A 21,516-nucleotide genomic window follows, 5' to 3' on the forward strand; every position below is an offset into this window, starting at 1 on the left:
CACAGGTGCGACCTGGCATTTGAGATGTGAAAGGGGTATTACTGTGTGTGCACGGCATGAGCACTGAAAAATCACATATTGATTAGTCCTGGATCCATAAGTAGAGATAAGAAAAATGCTACTTTTGGAACCAGAGGCAATAAGCCAGGTGTGGCCAAACCTGTCCTCAAGATCTACATCCAACAAATTTGCTACAAATCTAAATGATTTAGAGTCATGCAGATTATGGGCCTAACTCAGGTTCAATTGCAGTTTTGCTGATAAAAAAACAAAACTGCTACTGCTGTCTCTTGCATGCTGGAGGCTGCCCAGCACTACTGCACTGCTATTTGTGACATCACGCAGTCACCCCAGTGACAATTAATTTGTGATCGCATCCTTTCAGGATACAATTGCAGTTTGACACTTCACACACACAAGTTGCATGTGCAGCACTACGAACATCGCCAGAATGCAATTTTCACACTTCTGTACTTGATACTGAAGCAGGCCTTGTATCAGTTACATCAGTTTCGCTGAAGCAGTCCATCTTTGTTTCCCTACTGTCACATAATAAATTAGAACTTGCAACATTGAGTTACTGATCCAACAATTTTAGGAATCGATATATTAAATAAAGTGACAACATTACTATATGTTGGAAAGTTTAGAAAAACCTGTTTCAGTGGAGCTGCCAAAAACAAAGCAAAGAAACAGAAATTACTTGCGTAAACTACATGGGAATTTTACCAAAACAAGCTACATTTAATTGATGTACCAAATATCTGTCGAATTAAGTTCTGAGTACAAAAAGGCAATAGTGCAGCTGTACACATCATTATTACAGAAAAGGTTGATTCTGTACAAGATGTTGGAACAAAGATCTGGTTCAAATAAGGTCCATAGAAGCTACCATAACATAATAAAAATTAAAACTATTTTCTTTATTGCTTTGTCTCACTACATTTATAAAACTCCTCAGCTATGGTCTCTACATATGATTCACCATTCTGTAGAAATACCAATGACACATATATAATTGGTGCCAGGTGCACGGTTTACATGGTCAAATACTGCACAACATTCTGGGAAATGTCAGCTGCACATGTGCAGTAGACTGTCGCACACAACCAAAGTGTACAGCGCTGCCAGAGAGGAGAGGGCACACATGGAGCCTCTCCACTCCTATAATGCCCCAGTACAATATATAACACTATCCTTTATTCCATTTATAAATGCTATATTTCTCACATCTAATGTATGTTTAGCCTTCATCTGCTACCCTATCCAAACTTATTACATTGTCCTTCCCTCTCCAACAAGCTATACACTGGCTCCCCTTCCCCTTCAGATTCCAATTCAAGCTTCTCAGCCTTCTCCCAATCTTCTCCGGTTTACATATCTCCCTTCACACTCTGGGATGACCATTCGCTTCACAAATGCATGCCGTCTCTTCTGCCAACCGATTACTTCCTCCACCTCCCTCTGGATATTTATCCTTTTACCTATCCACCTATATTCAAGACTTCAAACGGGCTCTCAAGTTCCCCTCCTTCATTAGTGCCACCCAGGTCTCATCCTAATCCACTTCTCCTTATTCCTTCCTCATTTTATATGCCATCTGAGTCACCCCTGAATGTCTCTCCACTCCTTTAGAATATAATGCTTCTCCTCCCCATACTTTAATTAACTTACTGCCCTTCTCAACTGAACTTTAAGGCCACTAAGTGTGAAGCTTTATCACATTGGTCTTACATGGGCAGTGCGGATGGTGTAATGGTTAGCATTACTGCCTCACAGCACTGAGGTCATGGGTTTGAATTCCACCATGGCCCTAACTGTGCGGAGTTTGTATATTCTCCCCATACTTGTGTGGGTTTCCTCCGGGTACTCCTCCCACAATCCAAAAATATACTGTTAGGTTATTTGGTTCCTAACAAAATGAACCCTAGAATGTCTGTGTCTACATGTACACGTGGTCGGGAATATAGACTGTAAACTCCACTGGGGCAGGGACTGATGTGAATGTTCAAATATTCTCTGTAAATCACTGCGGAATATGTGTGCGCTATATAAGAAACTGTTAACAACAACAACGTGCCTAACTTGTTAACTGCATTTACAACGTTTTTTTATTTCTTTGGGTCAACCTGCTCTGAAGATGACTATTTATGTAATATAAATGTGCTGTTAATGGGTTGTAATCAAAAGGTCGACATTAACAATATCGACCTTTATAGTGTTCAAACCCGAATTTTGACAGATGATGATGGTGACATGTTAAAATGCAACGTTGACATTTTCAGAAAAAGGACAGGTAAAATGACGACACTCCGGTTACACAGACAGGGGAGGAGAGAGTTAGGTTGTGAGGGGGTTGACAGAGGTTAGGATTAGGGTTAGGCACTGAAAAAATACTTACCCTAATGCATACCTCCCAACTGTCCCGCTTACCGCGGGAATGTCCCGATATTTGGGGACGTTCCCGTGCCCCGCCCAGGACCGCCATTGTCCCGCGGTGGGGGGGACAGTTGGGGGTCCCCCCAGCCTGCCAAGAATAGACGCTGTGCGCAATACGCACAGCGTCTATTCAACGCAGACGAGCAGTGGAAAACGGGGGCGCGGCTGGAGGACGCGTCATCCCGCAAGGCCACGCCCCCTTTTTGTGAGGCCGCCCCCCCTTTTAGGGAGCGCGCACGGTGAAGCCGCGCGAGAGTCCCGACCTCCCAACTGCAGAAGTTTGGAGGTATGCTAATGCCTGGGGGAAACTAAACCAGGGATTAAAGTGTGGGGGAAACGGGTGGAACTGGGTTCCACCACCTTTAATGGTAGGAGGAACTGTCCCAACGGCTTCTTTTTCCAGAAAGGCGTATGTGATGTCATGCCATCTCCACTGTACAAGTGAAGTAGAAGCAATAAGAGGAGCAGGCTCTGTGCATGCCGAGGACAGGGTGACACAAAGAGGAGAGAAAGGGCACAGGGCATGTAACTACTGTGGGACATGGGCAATGAGCTGCCATAGTGACAGAGACAGATATGTGTATAAGCAGCACTAGTGTGGAAATGATGTGTGTAAGGGGCACTACTGTGTAAATGAGTGTTTAATATTTTCATTCTTTTGCTTCTTTCATGTGCAGGGCCGGTGCAAGGCATCTAGGCGCCCTAGGCAAACCTACAGGATACCGCCCCCCCCATAGAGGGAGGAAGCACCACCTTGTAAAAAAATAACTGCCACCATCAGTGGCGTAACTATAAATTTTGCTCCCCCCTGCCAAAAAGTTTGTGGCGCCCCCCTCCCCACACCCCACCTCCACTGCATATATGGAAAATTATATATACACAGGTCTGGTTTGCATATCAATGCTGATATACAGACTACACTGTGCTAGTAGCACTACAGCAGACAGCGACAACCCAGACAGGGAAGAGGAACTGCATGGGTTTTAAAAGATGGAGGGTGCTAGAATAAACTATATATATATATATATATATATATATATATATATATATATATATATATAGATATACACATACATACATACATATAGACTGTGAGATTTATTTAATAAATACTGCCGGTGTGGTTTGCAGTTATTGATATTTGTGAAAGTCCTCTGAGTGCCGCCCCAGTACAGTGTCTGTATATATATACATACATACATACATACATACAGTGGTCAAAGTGGAAATTTTTAAGTGGGGGTATGCTCTGGAGAAGAGGGCATGGCCACATAAAATGGGCGTGGTCATGCAAACGGTTGGGTGTCCTTAAGTGTTTAAGTGTAATGTACCACAATATAAACAAGGAATGTTGCATAATTCCCACAGAATTAACCAAAATTCACATTATTATTAGTGACGGAGTGAGATGATAGGGGGTGTGAAGACAGGGGGGTGAGAGGATGTGGGGCGAGGTGACAGGGAGAGAGAGGGGGGTGAGGTGACGGGGCATGGTGAGCTAATGTAATGTGGGATAAGATGAAAGGGGGTGAAATGAGAGGTGGTGCAGTAACATTGTTCTCACCAGAAATCTGTCCCAGGCCGCTGATGCAGTAGAGATGGGTCTTTATGCCGGCAGCTGCTGGATCCCTGCTCCCTGTGGTTAGGGTTATAGGGTTCATGGGTGCGTGTGGTTAGGGTTATAGGGTGCGTGGGTGTGTGGTTTGGTTTATAGGCTGTGTGTGTGTCTGGGGGGAAGGGGTCCTGATGACCCTGCAGGTTTTTGCCCCCACAGTGGTCGCTACTAATCTTTCCCTGCTTTGCTTGAAAAGAGCTGGTTGTGGGGGTGATCAGGATGCCAACACCAGAATACAGACAGCCGGCATTCTGACTGGTAAATCAGTTAGGGCAGGCTAGTGTGTGGCCAGGGAAGGGGTAGGTTTTGGCCCTATTGGGGGAACAGGGTTAGGCTGGGTGGTGCAAGGGGTTACGTTTAGGCACTATCAGCAAGAGTTATAGGCTGCTGCAAGGGAGGGTTTGGGTACATACAGAGCATACACTGTGTTATGCAAAAGCCCCCTCCCCCATGTCACCTCCAAGACACTGCATTATGCACAAGCGAGCCCCCTCCCCATGTCACCCCCAGTACACTACATTATACACAGACACCCCTTCCCCATGCCACCCACGCAGTACACACTTCATTATACACAGGCCCCCTACCCCATTTGTCACTCCACCTAGTACACAGGCCCCCTCCCACATGTCACCTCCAATACACTGCATTATGCATAGGCCCCCTACCCCATTTGTCACCCCACCTAGTGCACATTTTACTATACACAAGCCCCCTCCTCATGTCACCCCCACGTAATAACAATCCCCACCTGACATCCGTGCTTCTTCCTCTTCAGAGCAGAGACAGCCTGCAAGCCCAGTTTGTGGTGAGAGATGACTCAGATGAGGCAGCTTGCTGAGCACATTCATTTCAGCCCTGCCAGACAGACGACGAGGAGCAGGAAGTAAATGCTGGGCTGAGGCTGAGCCTGGTAGGCGGAGCCAGCCCCGGTGAAGGGAAGCTGGTGTGGTGGCTGGAGTGTGGTTCACTGCGGGAGCCGGGGACATGTTCCTCTGGCAGTCTAACCACCAGACTTTGCATGTGCAGAAGCACGCTGCCCGATTGCTCCAATCGAGGCAGCAGTGAGTCAGCCTGCGGGTGGGTGCTGGAGCACAGCACCCACACTGCCGCTCGCTCCCCCAAGCGGCAGCCGGGGCTGCAAACCTTATGCAAGCCCCCCTACCCAGAGGGAAGGAGGATTGACGCTGTCTTCCCGGCGGGGGCAGGGGCTGCCGCCACCGCCCGCCGCCGAAGTTTCCCTCTGGCTGCTGTAGGCCTGATGACCGAGTGCCTGACTGACTACTGTCTGTCAGCGTCTGTCAGCGCAGCATGGGGGGGGATGGGGGGCCGAATAATTACTCACATAATAGCTGCTCTTGTTGCTGTAGAGTCTGCAGTGCAGGCAGCTTCCTCTAGTTGTTCCTCTCCTCTGCGGACTGCGGTAGTGTGCGTAGTAGCTTCCTGCTGCTGCTGGCCAGCTCACTACCGCCCTCCAGTGGCCGGCGCCCTAGGCAAATGCCTAACCTTGCCTGCTCATGTGCCAAAATATCCTATTTTCTGCACAAATATCTGTAAATTGTAGATGATAATATTGTCATGATTCATTTTAATGCACCAGATACAAAATATTTATTTATTTGATTGATTTCAATCACTTGGTTAGAAACCTAAAAATAACCCTACAAAATACCATATAAATATTGCATCATTTGGTATACAACTAAAGAATATTTCTATATGGCTTAGCAAAGGATTGTAAACACTCTCCCACCCTATCTCAAAGCACACCTGTTACCGCAAATGCATGTTTAATCGTACATCAAAAACTGCATGCCCATTCATGCAAGAATGAACACTTGTTTACCTTCCATTCCTCGTAACTGTTCCAATTAAGATGAGACAGCCCTAATGTGAGTGCAACAGTCCCAATTAGGAGGACTTTTGTTCATATTCCCCAAAATCTGGGAGGTGTGTGTCACTAATGGGTGCGGCAGGTGTAAATTGAATTGGTAAGGTACATTTTGGGGAGAAGATGGGGTTGGAGGAACTTCCTAAGTCTGATGGCATAGTGACATTGCTTTCTTGTGTGCTCAATGTACTGTGTGTTGAGGCTGTCTTTTGTATCTACTATGAATTTAGCACCTTCCAGTTTCTCTTTATCAGGAAACTTGGTATCAACCAATATACATTATAAAAAACATTAAATTACACAAAATTTAATCATAATAAAAACAGCTTCAATGTAGTTACACTCTCTTGACTATCTAAACTGAGCAGTAATTTAAAATAAAATGTAAAATATTAATTTAATTAAAATGGTGGTTCTAAAGTGGTTAGTGAGTTAGGATCCTGTGGCAGTTTTCACCTAGGCATGTGCATTTGTACAGCAACTAGGATTAATGATCTAACTGCTGCAGTGCATTGCACAGCTGTATTGTGTTGCAATGGTGGTACTAGTTACTGCTCACTGCATGTCTGCAATGGAATCCCGCAATCAGTATCATTGCAGCAGTGCCGCCTGTACTCACAGGAACCCTGACATGTTTACAGCTGGCTGAAGTGATTTGAAGACTCTTTGAGCATTGCTGCAGGTCTGGGTGCCCCCTATGCATGATTTCATGCACAACAGGGAGGGTCACTCAGAGCCCGACTTACGGCACTGAGAGGAACCATAAGATGTCACTAACAGCTTACTTTCAGCTTTGAAAGAAATGTAGCTGCAGGGTGGCATTTTAAAAACATTTATAAATGTTATTGCTTTTATAAATCTGACAGGGAGTTCATAAACATACACTGACTGGCATACATTGACCTCATATTGTAATATTGAAAACTATAATAACAGTAATTGAGATGCAATATTCTATAACAGCAAGGTCTAAATATTGAAATAAAGAGACAAAAACTTAGGTTGTATTGCCTTGACTATACCCAAAATGTTTGCTTTGCCTTCCAAATATTCCAAATCAGTCAAAGTCGAGATCTTTCTGAAACATTCACACAGTGCATGAAAATAAATGACTGCTGTACAGCGTTCTTGTGAAATGTCTGGTATGTGCATACGTTATTATCTGTTCATCACCAGGGATATTATTTACAGGACTTTCTTATCCTGTCCCCTTAAAATTTGAGATGCACAGTAAGGAACAATTCCCACAGCAGTCAAAGGAACAGCAACGCTCTTGCAGAATGTGAGGAGATAGAAGACCATCTCGACATTGCTGGGAAGCTCAAATGAGTCAAAGATATGGAGAATGAGTAGGGAAGCTATAATACAGGTGATGTGGAACGTGACTTGTGTTTTCTGCTTCCCCTTGTAGTTGTACTTATACATCTTGGAGTTTAAGGCTAGTCCTAGGCCAGTGAAGATGCCTAAATTCCTGATCAGGCTGGCAAAAGGGGTGGAGTCAAGGTGGATCCACTCTGGCCTTGCACACCATCGTTTAGCCTTGTCTAATGTCCACAAAAGGTCCACGTCGAAAGCTTTGAGTGACAAGTAGAAGCCCACAGCAAAGGAAAAGAAGAACACTGTAGTACAGATGTATTTTTTCAAGCTGACATTGTAGATCGCTTGTATGTGGTTAAACATTTCAGCCACCACTATACCTGGAAATAAAGAAATATTAAATATTTGTCACCACACATATGAACAACATGATTAGCTGCTTATATAGCAAACCGACAAACAATGAAGGAACATTATTTCAAAATGTAATAATTTTCCTACTCCTTGGTTATCTTATCATAATGACATCCCATCATATATCACCTGCTGTATTACATTCTTGTTATGTATAAGGTCAAGACCATGATAGATGATATTCATGTGTTGTCAGTGTCACTCAGTCAGTACTTACTGCGTACCTGATATGACGCCAGCAATAACTTGGTGAGGAAAATGGGCAGCCACAAATACTCTGGACAGGCAGACATTGATCTGGACTCCCCAAAAGATAACCCACAGGGCCCAACGCTGGCACCTATGTTTAAGTTAAAGGAAAACAGTCATTGCACATGCCTAGAGACCATAAACAGTATTGTAGTAAAATCGAATTACTTTGCAGTATTGGATCACAAAGTACACGATAGGAAATCTGCTCATATAACTAGTAGTATCACTAGAGCTCATATAACTAGTAGTATCCCCACCCCTCTCCAATTACTCGCCAAGTGGCAGCGGCGTCACCCTCCTACATCCCCTCATCGTCTCCTTGGTTGTGCATGCACAGTGCAGCCTTCAGAGCGCCAAGCCTGGGACACAGAGGGGAGCACCCAGATGATGGTGATTGGCTCTCCCCCTCTGTGTTCTGGGCTCGTCGGGCTGCCCTGTGTGGTGTTCTTGCCTGGCTGGCTGGGGAGAGATGGAGCCGTGGGCAAAATTAGCTGCCCGGACCCTTCTTGAGCCTGTGACAGCTGTACTCATGGCACCCCCCCTGCTCGCGGCTCTGACATTGGATATCAGTCCATGCAATTTTGTGACATGTGCCTCTTTTTCACTGAGCCCCTCAATTCCAAACCAACTATTGAAAGTATAGAAACCCCAGATTTACTAAGCATAGTGGTTTAGAATCCAGCACAAATAAAATGACCTGCCTCCGATTCTAGTGCTGGTTGTTGGGAAAACTAAGGTGGACCCGACACTTTTTGTCCTCCCATTTTTTCTTAGAAGCCTTTTCCCAATTAGTCTTAAAAGCCTGAGCACAGAGCCTGATTCAGACCCAGTTGTCGTTTAGCAAGGTTTTGCTAAACGACAACTGCCGGCGGTATACAGCAAAGCACTTGCAGATTACTGGCTGCCTCTTGGCTGTGCTGCCTAGCTGTGAAGCCAGGCCCAGGCTGGCCATGTTTTGAGTTTCAGCGACTACGTGTGATGTCACGCTGCCACTGCGGCTCTCCACCGAGTGGTTCAGACAAGCCTACATTGTCCGGGCTACTCTCTCAAAACACTGTGTTGCCACTGCTGCAACGGTCCATCGAAGCCCCCGTTGCGTTGTTGCCGCCAACATTCTACTTAACTGTGGTTGCGGTGTGATTGCTCACACGTGCACATCGGAGCATGTGCGCATGCGCAAATCTCTGGAAATTGCTGAGTGGCGATTTTCGCAGATCTGCGCATGGGTCTGAATCAGGCCCATAGATAGCAGCTTTGGGGGTTGACCTCACAATGTTTCACTTTTTTTAACATAGAGAAGAAAAGGAGTTCTGCACTGATTAAACCAATGATGGATTTGTTTTAGGAAATAAAACTGATCTATAGTAAACTGACCCCTAGGCACTTGTATACGGTAATATATTCTTTAGACTCATCTGTCTACACACAACTATCTCACAGTTTACTTGTCTGCCCCCCATGGTATTGGCCATTTTATAAAGTATTTATTTTGTTAAACCAAACTTAGCAAATCACTCACCGGCTCTGGAAAGAGTTCTTATTATGCAGGAATGTTAGCACCGCACATGCCATTACATAGTACACTGAGGAAGAGCCCATAGCATGCCCTGATGGGCTTCCTGTGATTAGAAATAAAGCAGGAAACATCAGCATTATATCTAGGGTGGTAATGAATGTTATATTATATCTCAATGAAAAGGGCTTTTGTCTCACGGAGCTGTTAGGTTCTCTATCGTATCTACTGTAAAAATACACTTGTGGGATTGTTTTGAAAATAGATTTATTAAATATGAGCTTATTGGCAGTAAAAAGACGCCCTATGAGCCAGAATGTGCCACAGTAATAGAGCATACAGAGTGGACCTTATTCAGATCTGATCGCAGTACACATTTGGGTACTTGTTTCCTAGCACGGCCACACCGATTTGCATCGGGGTGATCGTGTCGGAAAAATCGCGTCGGTCGCATCGCATGCGACCAAATCGCATGCGATGCGACCGACGCGATCGACCCGATTTTTACATTGAATCAAATGTGAATAGGGTCCCTGGGACCCTATTTTACATTGGATTCAATGTAAAGTATTCCCCAGACCCCCAATTTTACCCCCTCAACGCCACCCCACGATTGACGCCAACCCGAAGCGTGGCGAGCACAGCGGTGCGCGTCCTCCGACCTTTTCATACCCCTACTATCCACGTCGGCGTGGAGTTGAGAATATAAAGTGTGGCGAGCGCGGCGTATAACTTCACAGGTATACGCGGCCCCTCGCCACGCTTCGGGCACGCTGCGCTCGCCACACTTTATATTCTCGACTCCATGCCGACATGGATAGTAGGGGTATGAAAAGGTCGGAGGACGCGCAACGCCGCCCCTCGCGGGCTCGCTGCGCTCGCCACGCTTCGGGTTGGCATCAATCGTGGGGTGACGCTCACAATGGGGTTGCGTAACCCATGACGGGGCCATATACAATGTGAAATGGGTCATATTGGCCCATTTCACATTGTTTCCTATGTGAGATGGACTTAATTAAGTCCATCTCATCTTGTGCCATTATAATGGGACAAGACCGACGCGATGCTCCCGATTTCAATGTTAAAAATATTTTAACATTGAAGCCTATGGCAAAATCGCGGGCATCGCGTCGGGGGCCATGTTAATGCACGTGACCGACGCAATGCCCCCAATTTTGCCTTTGCTGGCAAAATGGACCTGATTTCAAAGGAAATCGGGTCCATCGCGGGCATCGTGTACCTTAACTTAAAGGTACACGATGCCCACGATTGTGGCCGTGCTAGGAAACAAGTACCCACATTTGTTTCACAAAATGGGCAAAACCATGTTCACTGCAGGTGGGGCAGATGTAACATGTATAGAGAGAGTTAGATTTGTGTGAGTTATTTTGTTTCTGTGCAGAGTAAATACTGGCTGCACTATTTTTACACTGCAATTTAGATTTCAGTTTCAACACACCCCACCCAAATTTAACTCTCTCTCTATACATGTTACATCTGCCACACCGGCAGTGCACATGGTTTTGCCCATTTTGAGAACAAATTTGTACTGCGATCAGATCTGAATAAGGGCCAGTGTGTGAGTGTACATATGTCAGGAAATATAGATTGTAAACTACACCAACTATTCTCTGTAAAGCGCTGCAGAATATGTGTGGCTATATAAATAACTGTTGATAATAATAATACATTTCTACAGAATGACATGTAGTATAAGCCCGTAGTGCAACAAGTCAATGCCTAGAACAACAACAAGTAGCCAATACCTGGTCCAGTCTCACAGGTTACAGGAAACTGCTTAATTTCTGGAGCTGAAACATTACCGTAATAGGATGTCTCATGGACCCACCAGTAAGGTCTTTGTCCAAAAAGAATCCTGTGAGGAAAGAAACAACAACAATAATTGTATTAAGAAAATCATGCATAAAAGAGATTCTGGGCACTGCCAAATCTCACCTGCTTTTGTGTGAAAAGGTGTAATGGACATATTTAATAAAAAAAAATTCCATAACTCCCAACACAAATGAAGCTGGACTCCCACTGGCAGCTTCGTATTGCTCTACTGAATAGGGATTGTGGCCTCTGTAAATGTTAAAGTGGCCTCATATAAATGCCGTGACCCATGCCCCTTTTTGTCACTAATGGGGCATGCCCAGCGCTCTGAGAGCAGCTGGCCATGCCTCACATTCCTCATTCTCCCATGAAAAGACATTTGAGGATATTGGGTCTAATTCATGTTTGGAAGCAATGTCAGTATTCACGCAACTAAATGTTTATCACCAGACTTCACACTGTGCACCCACCAAGGTACTTTTTGCGATGCTACCCTTATTGACATTATAAGAGAAGTGATTGACAGCAATGTTACCGCCCAAGACGGCATTACAGGATGTGATTTTACCAGGCAGATGTACGTATAAGTTTACACCTGCAGGGATAGTGACCCTGAAAGGAGTGCTCAGTGTGTATGTAAGCTAAATTGGTCCTGACATTTTCTTTTGCTATTTTATCATATGATGAGATTTTTGGGATAATGTGGAAAAACTAGGAGGATCTTGCTGACTATACGTTTCTGGTTCTGTAGCTGGACAACAACATTCTGTTTGCCCCATTAGTTCTACTCCGTATCTAAATAATGGATCCTTTCTGTCAGCAGTCTGTGTGGGAGCACATGTTTTCTGCATGCAACAGCCATCCAGTGCTGCAAGGGCCTTTCACAAAATGAAGATCCTATGTGAATGACATTGTAAGCAAGATATCCACAGAAATATGGTGCAGATTATAGAACAGTTCTGACACAGTGCCAGCGTATTATGTATTTTCTGTTCTGACCGTGCTGACATCAGAAGGACACAAATAAAGTTGTGTCTGTGTATTTACATTTCTGGAAATGTTGGCCACCCCTGAAATCCCAGGGTTCTTCGCATGCAGGACAGCAAAATTGCCCGAATAAAATACCTGTATATTACTCAGTATTTTATCCATAATCCTTGTTTACCAATTTATTACAAAATTAATGGGGTTACATTTTCTTCATTCCCTGCATCATCTCAAATCTTGTCAAAACAAAACAATCTGCCTCTTCCACTTTGGTACAGTAGCTGTACTGCATATGAGAGGTCACTTGGGGAAACCCTCTGCAGGAATGAATGGGGCCTTGCAGATTGGTCAGTTTGTGGCAGTTGCCATACCTTGGCTCCAAAGCCAGGCGCTGGTTATAATTTTCTTTGGGAACCCCATGCCCTTTTCTTAGATTGATGGCAGATTCTAGGCTTAATTGTATTGGGTTCAAGGTGAGACATTTGCTTCAAAACTGATGGACTCTATAGACAGCGAAATACAAATGACAGCCAAACTGATGCTCAGTAAATGCTGTATTTTGATGGTTCTAAATCCTGAGATGCCTATTGATTTGTAATTTAAACGCGAACCGATGTAATGAAAATGATCATTATGAGCCTGATTCAAAGTCAAATGCAATGACAATATTCACACAAATGGTCAATCTTTTGTAATTGGCCATGTGTTTAAGTATCTATCAAAATTGAGCATAGACATTTCATCATTGCCTACTTCTCTCTATGTAAAGGTAGCCAAGACAGCTCCAATCTCATTCCCCATTTCCTACCATTTACTACAATTTGCGACCAGATTAACTCCACCCCCCTGTCAGTTGCATTCTTTTTTTTTTTTTAAAGCCAACGGACTCCTGGGGCCCTGATCCACCATTGGCTATGCATTGAATACAGGGTCTGATTCATACCCATTTGTTCGAATTCAACCCTGTCCCCGAGTTTCAGACTTGCTGGGCCGTTCCCTCCAGGCAGAAAGGGTCGGGGCGGGCAGGGGGTGGGTGCAGGGTTACGCCCAGTGTTTTATGGATCTCTAACATCCGTCAGGAGAGCACAGCACAGACAGTGCTACCCACATGTCCTGGATTCCGGGAGCACTGTGACCCTGCAACTCCTTGTCAATGAACATGAAACCCCCTTGCAAGAAACATGTAACCTCCCCTAGCAACAAGCAAAAAACTTCCAGCAATGAACATGTAACCCCTGGCAACGAGCAAGAAACCCCTGACAACGAGCAAGTAGGTAAAAAAAAATGATATATATATATATATATATATATATATATATAAACTTGGTGTTTGGACACAGGAGAGCACACACCTTCAGGAGCCAACAAGGTCATATACTGGACCGTATCTTCACTCCTGTGATTCACAAGGGGATTTTCTACTCCGTTGTATAGTTCACTCCCTAACGTTGTTTAGGTGTAATGCACCTAAAAAAACTAAATTAGAATACGAGATTACAATCTTTCCACTAATGGTACCTACAAAACCAGAAGAAAATTTAACTGAGGTAGCCTTCAAGTATTAATTACAGGTAATTGCCCACCACCACCAACCTTAATTGGATCAGGAATATACTCAAGTATTAATTACAGCAAAAGGCTTGAGACCAGTGTTACAGAAATCTGATAAAAAGTTTTTTTTGATAAAAGATCCTTAAAGATCTATTATAAAACTATTCACCCCTGATGAAGTCTCACAAAGAGACGAAACGCGTCGGGTAACCGTTGGTAACCATTGTGATCCATAATCTAAAAAATACACCTTTGTTACAAAATCCTATTTCAAGAAAAAGTTTGATTTATTTGTTTTAAATGTTTTAAATAAATGTTTTATATTTGAAAACGTTTTATGCTGATTATGGTACTATAAAACAAAGGAAAGACAGGAAGTATCCTGAGAATTGCACAGGGCGCTACATAACGCTATTGGTTTGTATATATATATATATATATCTATATATATATATATATATATATATATATATATATAGATATATATATATATATACACAGGGGGCCCAGCACTCACTACAACATTACTTACTAGACAACATTATTTACTACAGTGAGTGATCACAGGCCAATGCACCCCATCCTGGGAAGTGGGTGCTGTTTGCACCCCATTCTTAGGAATGGCGAGTGTGTTGGTACTTTTGTATCTATCTATCTATCTATCTATCTATCTATCTATCTATCTATCTATATATATATAATGTATGGAAGGAACAACACAATATTTTTTGAGCTGGGGGAAGCAACATTTTTACTGAATCCACTGGCTGACCATACTATAGCCTTCTCCAAATTATAGGGGCTTCAGTGTTGTACCTCACCAAGGCACATTGATATCTAATTGGGATGCAGTATGGATGCCTAGGTTCAATATACCAACGCCAGCATCCCGATTGCCATCAGAAGACTAGCGCCGGAACCACAAACAGGATCAGGACATCTAGGATGGAATACCAACAGCCAGCATCCCTATTGGTAAGTATGCCAGGAGGCCTAGCTTGTGGCCAGGGAAGGGGATTAGGTTTAGACACTAGTGGGAGGACTTAGGGTTAGGCATTTAGAAGGGGGGTTGGCTTAGGCTGCAGGGAGTTTGGGGGGGGGGGGTTAGGTTTTAAGCGGTAGGGCACAGGGGTTAGGTTTAGGCACTGACAACCTAACCAATTCCAGGTTAGGGTCAGGCTGCAGGGGGAGAGGGTTAGGCGCTGCAGGGGAGGGTTAGGGTAAGGGGGGGGGGGGTAAAAGGAGATGGTTAATAAATACATTTGGTGACCCTCTCAAGAATTCTCTTTATCCGGATGCCGGGTCTTTCTTTTGACCACCGGGATATCATATGTATCCTGTCTAATTATATCTCTGTTTCCCTGTGACAGGAGAATTCATGCAATGTTATCAGAACTGTGATAGAAGTGCTCTCATGTGACGGACAAGGAACATTTCCTCTCCATTTCATTGTGTCAATGCAGGAGAGATTCAGCTTACAGTAAGGATTCTACTCTTCTGGGGATCGCCATCCTTGGGATTCACAGTTCCCAAAATGTTGTATGTACATTATTTAGTTCTTGAATGTGTTTTACAGTTTATTGTCTTTATTTTGTTCCACCAAGTGAGACTATCAGTAATATGCTATTATTAATACGGAGACTGTGTTTGGGTTTAGAACATTAATACAATGCTATATTTGCTATTCACTGGTTATCTAGACAGAAGTCAAATAGGATTGAGGTAAGTGTTTGGCATGGTACTGGTTAATGAATTAACCAGTGCTATGCCAAACCATCTAATACTCCTCTCTCCTGCAGGTCTCAGGGGTTGGAAGCTGTTATAAAATAGTCTGCTAGTTTCAAATGTTGCATTTTCTTATAGATTGGCAGCTCACATGCCCTACATGCCCTAATTATATTAATAACAATACTTGTCATTAATAAGGGACTCATTGGAAATGTTAAAAATGATGTGGAGATCCACTAATATCCAGATTCCGTATACAGATAATGATATGCGAGTGCTGATTTTTTGAGTACTCACCATTTAAGGACAAGGTTCAACCAATCACCGACCACAGCCACCCATATAAGTTTGATTCCAATAGGCGCACACAAGTGGAACCATATGGGGAAAAAGATGTAGAATGTACTTCTGAGGTCGGCCGCATGTGAGACAAAAATAAACCAGTCTTCACAACTCATAAAGTTCTCCTGAAGATGTTTGACTATATAGACCCCCATAGCATGAAGAGTATCCATGCCCACCTCCATTCTGCAAATCTGTCCCTAGCACACAGTGTTTTCTATCTATAGTGAACCTCTACCCCAGCTTTTATAGGATTTCATAAACACCTCCCTCCCCTACTCTGCAAACAGAGACATCAAACAAATGTTTCACCATTGCATTTTTCTAGCATCATTTTTATTTTTTTACCATTTACTGATCAGATAACATCAGTGATTGTTCAAATGATCCTCTGCACTCAGCTATAGAAGTTTGGATGTCCTGCTTATGTGCTATGATATCAGAGGCATAACTACCATTGGTGCAGCAGGTGCAGTGCTTAGGAATAAGGGGCCCACTGCTGCCCCTGTCAAACACTGTTTTTCCCTGTCACACTCTGACTTCCCCTGCCTCTCCCTGTCACCCACTGCCGTGTTAATTTTTAACACCACTGAGCAAATGTAGAACCACCGAAGTAGACACAACATTGTAAACTAGGTAGTGAGGCGTGGCAATTTCTTGTATTGTATAAGTGGGACATACCATCAGGGTCAGTGCTAGGGTATTCCATGCCCTCCTGCTCTCTAGAAAGAGACAGCGCTTGCACGTGGAAAAAAAAAGGGTGTATAATGCCCATAGTAGTAGTGCCTCTTATACTTATAATGTGCCCAGTAGCAGCAATGCTGTAACTAGACATTCTGGTGCCCCACCCCCACCCACACACACAATAAAACCAGGCATAGTGCGCGCTGAAGGCACACGCAAAAAATTTACACCATAAATCTCATTACACATTATGCCACACACCATAATGCCTATTACATATTATGCAACACATAAATAATGTCCATTACACATTATGCCACACACCGTAATGCCTATTACACATTATGCCAAATACTGTAATGCCCATTACATATTATGTCACACACCGTAATGCCTATTACATATTATGCCATAATGCCCATACATATTATGCCACATGCCATAACACCTATTACATATTATGCCACACACCATAATGCATACTGTATTAAACATTATACCACATGCTGTAATGCCCATTATATATTATGCCATAATGTACATTACATAATATGGCACACACCGCAATGCCCCTTACACATTATAGCACACACCGTTATGCATAATACACATTATACTACACTAGTAATGCCTATTACGTATTATAATACACTGTGGGCCTGATTTCAGTTTGCTCAGTAAGCTGCGAGGACCACAGCTTACCAAGCATCTGAGACATCACCCCGACCAATATACGCCCCCCACCGTTGATTCCCCTCGCTACCATGCGAGGGGATGTGTGATAAAAGCACATCCCCTTGCATGCCTCCGCTACAGGAGAAATAATTTGAACTGACTTTTATTGGGACGGCAGCTGATGTCCTGTGATGTCGCGTTTGGATTGTCCCTAAGGTAAAATATGAATGGTCAACCGAGCACCATTGGCAACCATCGATGGCAATAACAATGATGGCCATCCCTATCTTCTGCTGAGCAGGTATTGCCAGCTCTGCAATAGCATTGTGGAAAATGATGTACTTATTTATTGTAAAATCTAGGGAAAGTGTTTTACTATAATTACATTTATTTTAAAGACATATACACAATCTCATTCGCAGCTAACCTCACTGTATTTCTTTTTCAGCAGGGTCGGATTTGCCACTAGTCCCATGAGGCACGGGCCTAGAGGCGATGAAAAATAAGGGCAGCAGGCAGCCAGGAGCCTTGCCCGGCACAACTCAAGGCAGCAGCATCGGATGGCTGAGCAGCCAGCGGCAGGACTGCCATCACCCTTTGCACAGCTGCCCGTAGAGACCCAGAGCTAGTGACCTGTGCCGGGTGAGGCTCCTGCTCATACAGGTGTCTGGCGGTACCTATGCCATGGACCCCGACACGGAGGTGTCTGTGTGGCCGTCCGCCTGCTGCAGTAGCATGCGGCAGGAGGATGACAGGGGCACTGTGCAGGGGCGGCAGGCGGAGAGGGAGAAGTTCCGGCGCAGTGTGCAGAGGCAGATGAAAGACTCACTGTGGTAGGGGCCGCTCTCCTCCACCATCACCGACCTGCAGGGAGAGAATGGGTTGCTGCGGGAGCAGTTGGAGAGGCTGAACCGCCAGGTACCGGGCGGCTGTAAATCCGGCCCTTTTTTTCAGGACAGTGTTTTGTAGAATGTCTACGCCGTTAGCCACATATTAGGTACGTGCAACTTTTTACGACTTCTTTTTTGGTATTAGGAAAAGTGGCTTTCGATGGGAAGCATGGCAGCTTTTAGTTTGTACCTCTAGAGTTGGTGATGACCATTTAAAATGAATTATTTTTAATATAAAAATATCCAGATATTGGGCGTAATTCATTAATGTATGAAGATGAAATTGCAATTGTGATTTTCTAGTCTACGGAGCTGCTGTTAGCAAATAAAGCTGCCATCCAGAAATGAGAAGCCGCCCACCAGAGCCAATACCACCTCATTCCCAATTACATACACATTCACAGCCTGTATGCAAATACTAGGAACATCAAGGATAAGAGTAGGTCTATGGCTATGCAGACTGGACGTAGCGTGGTTGGTGCCATCTTTTTGCACATACCAGCTCATAACTGACAGCAGATACATGTCCTGAAAAATACCTTGGCACGCCTGTGTTTTTCCAAAAACCTCCAAATGGTCACTTCATGACATTCAGTTCTCCATGAAATCCACATTGTGAGATCACTGCGGCACCTTGACGTGTGCGCAGTACGATTGCAGTACATGGGCTGAAGGTTGATAAACGCTCCGTTGCATGAACATTGGCCATTGTGTAAAACATGAACTAGGCTCATTGTGCAGTTCCTCAGACACACCTCTCCTAGGGCGGGATGTATTAATATACATCGCTGCCACGATGCCAGCGCATATGTACTAACATATGCGGCTGGCATCGCGGTGCGGTAACGGAGACCCCCTGCGATACCTGTACTGTGGTCTGCGGGGGTCTCCGTCACCTTCCAGCCGGCTCCTGATGCCTACACGCCGGGGACAGCCTGCAGCCGGAAGGACGTCCGGCTGCGTTGATAGGGGGAGGAAGGGCTTACCTTCCAGGGTCCAGGAGGACCTGCAAGAAGGTAAGCCCAAGAGAGGGGGAGAGAGGGGGTCGGCGAGGCGGTGGGGTTGCGGCGACGCGGCGAAAAGAAGCCCATAGGCTTCTATAGGGTATCGCCACCCAAAGGTGGCGATACCCTGCCCTGCGATAACGGAGCGGCCGAGTAATAGTACATAGGAAAATGCAGTAAAACGGGGTTTTTACCGCATTTTCCCTTTAGTACATCTCTCCCCTAATGAATAATAATATATTTTTAAATGGTGGTTTTATTTATTATATAACCAATATAGATACTTGATCTTTATATAAGGTTGTCTAAAAAGCAATCACATGAGATTAAATGATATGTATGTTCATGTGGTAGGGAATAAACAGAAATTTTTCCAAGTTTCAGATGTAGAAAAAAGTAGTTTTTCCGATTGTCCCCTACGTTTATATAAATGAAAGCTAACAATGCTCAATAAAGACTGTAATCCTTTGAGTGTCAAATGAATTTGCCAAAATACATGTGAAAATTGCCAAGTAAACATCGTTATTTATCATCATGACCTGTAATGTTTACCTTTTTATATAGGAAATATAATCTTTTCTTACACCACATTTTTTTATTTGAATTTATATAACAAATGTGAGCGAAGCGGGCATTTTTTAGAAGACATTTTCACATCTCTCAAAGAGATATAGGCACTCAAAGCGTTAAAGTACCCCAAAGTACTGTTACTGAAGTATACTTGCTAGCTAATATTCTATTCACAAATTCAAATTATAAAATTCAAATATATCATGTATTTGTGTGATTTGTATGCTGACTTCCCAGGACCAGGACCGTGTAATTTGTGACACAAACCATGATGAATATTACACAGAGATTTGCTGTTTATTGTTTTTACTCCAAGGCTTTGATCAGCTCTAAAGGATCACTATAAAAATGATAAACATCCAATCCCCATTACTGCTAAATTAGATACACATTTCCCCTACCATTTTTAGCTGAAACGCAGAAACACCAGGCTTTATAAATATCTATGTATAGAATGATTATTTTCTCTTGCCAATGCTGCAGCATTTATGCAATGGTTGCTATAGAGCAGTGATTTTCAACCTTTTTCAGGTCGCGGCACACCAGACAAGACTTCAAAATTGCCAAGGCACACCAACATTTTTTAATCAGATATTCCAAAAATATTGCGCACCTTTTTGTTGAGAGATTCCCAGACATTGGCCCACCCCCTGACCCGCCCCAGTCCCGCCTTATGTTGATTTTTTTAAACCTTTGCTTCAATTTCATTCTTGATTTTGCATACCATAATGCCAGTTACATGTTATATCACACACATTAATGGCCATTACAAGTTATGGCACACATCGTGATGCCAATTACAAGCTATGCCATATACCGCAATGGCCATTACACATTATGCCAGGACTCAACAAATTTCTTGCAAACGAGGGACAACATGGACAGTGCGCCAACCGCACCGCACACCCATTATATAGTATACCACATGCCATAATGGCCATTACATGTTATGCCACACACCGTAATGCCCATTGCACATTTTAGTGAACTTTGTAATTCCGATTACACATAAGCCCACACATGATGCCCATGACATACTATGTAACACTCCGCAATGCCCATGACATACTATATAACACTCCGCAATGCCCATGACATACTATATAACACTCCGCAATGCCCATGACATACTATATAACACACCATACACATTTGACACATAAGTGCCACTTACCTACATGCTCAATGCCAGGGGCTTCATGCTCGATGCCAAGGTGGACTGAATTTGCTCGTTGCCAAGGGGGACAGAACTGTGCAGTGGCCCACTCCTGGCTCCTGTCCGCTATTTGCAATTCAATGCACCGCCAGTAGTGTGCGGCAGGGAGGGAGGGTGGGAGCAGTAGGGTGGGAGGGTATCTGCAGTGGGGTGGGAGGGTGGCTGGGAGGGTATCTGCAGTGGGGTGGGAGGGTGGCTGGGAGGGTATCTGCAGTGAGATGGGAGGGTGGCTGGGAGGGTATCTGCAGTGAGGTGGGAGGGTGGCTGGGATGGTATCTGCAGTGGGGTGGGAGGGTATCTGCAGTGGGGTGGGAGGGTGGCTGGGAGGGTATCTGCAGTGGGGTGGAAGGGTGGCTGGGAGGGTATCTGCAGTGGGGTGGAAGGGTGGCTGGGAGGGTATCTGCAGTGGGGTGGAAGGGTGGCTGGGTGAGTGCAGGAGGGTGGGAGATTGGGTGGGAGTACACCATACTTAGCCAGCCGATGGTTAGCCGGCCCGCTCACCTCACCCCCCCCACCTCCTCCCAGTGTGCGTCCGTGTGCAAACCCCCCTCCTGCCTGTGCTGACACGCCGACGACCCCTCCCCCTGTCAGTGTG

General features: G+C 44.4%; 1 protein-coding gene across 1 annotated transcript; it reads right to left on the bottom strand.

Moving 5' to 3' along the window:
* Positions 1 to 5,655: 5,655 nt before the first annotated feature.
* Positions 5,656 to 16,110, bottom strand: LOC146008358 (glucose-6-phosphatase catalytic subunit 1-like). Its single transcript, XM_083147561.1, has 5 exons — positions 15,838 to 16,110; positions 11,208 to 11,317; positions 9,448 to 9,547; positions 7,901 to 8,016; positions 5,656 to 7,642 (listed from the first exon to the last, which is right to left on the bottom strand). Exons 1-5 carry the CDS (start codon positions 16,065 to 16,067, stop codon positions 7,131 to 7,133), a joined length of 1,068 nt encoding a protein of 355 aa, XP_083003687.1. The 5' UTR covers positions 16,068 to 16,110; the 3' UTR covers positions 5,656 to 7,130.
* Between the last annotated feature and the right edge of the window lie 5,406 nt (positions 16,111 to 21,516).

The sequence above is a fragment of the Crinia signifera genome, chromosome 6 (assembly GCF_055691185.1).
Source record: "Crinia signifera chromosome 6, ASM5569118v1, whole genome shotgun sequence".
NCBI classification, from domain to species: Eukaryota; Metazoa; Chordata; class Amphibia; order Anura; family Myobatrachidae; genus Crinia; species Crinia signifera.

What these genes read in the sequence shown, in the direction of transcription:
- LOC146008358 (XM_083147561.1), bottom strand. Translation starts at nt 16,067, where the DNA reads ATGGAGGTGGGCATGGATACTCTTCATGCTATGGGGGTCTATATAGTC. An exon ending in TTGAACCTTGTCCTTAAATG is followed by an intron (nt 11,318 to 15,837) that starts GTGAGTACTCAA and finishes CTTTCCTCACAG; the next exon opens with GATTCTTTTTGGACAAAGAC. An exon ending in TATTGCTGGCGTCATATCAG is followed by an intron (nt 7,643 to 7,900) that starts GTACGCAGTAAG and finishes CTTTATTTCCAG; the next exon opens with GTATAGTGGTGGCTGAAATG.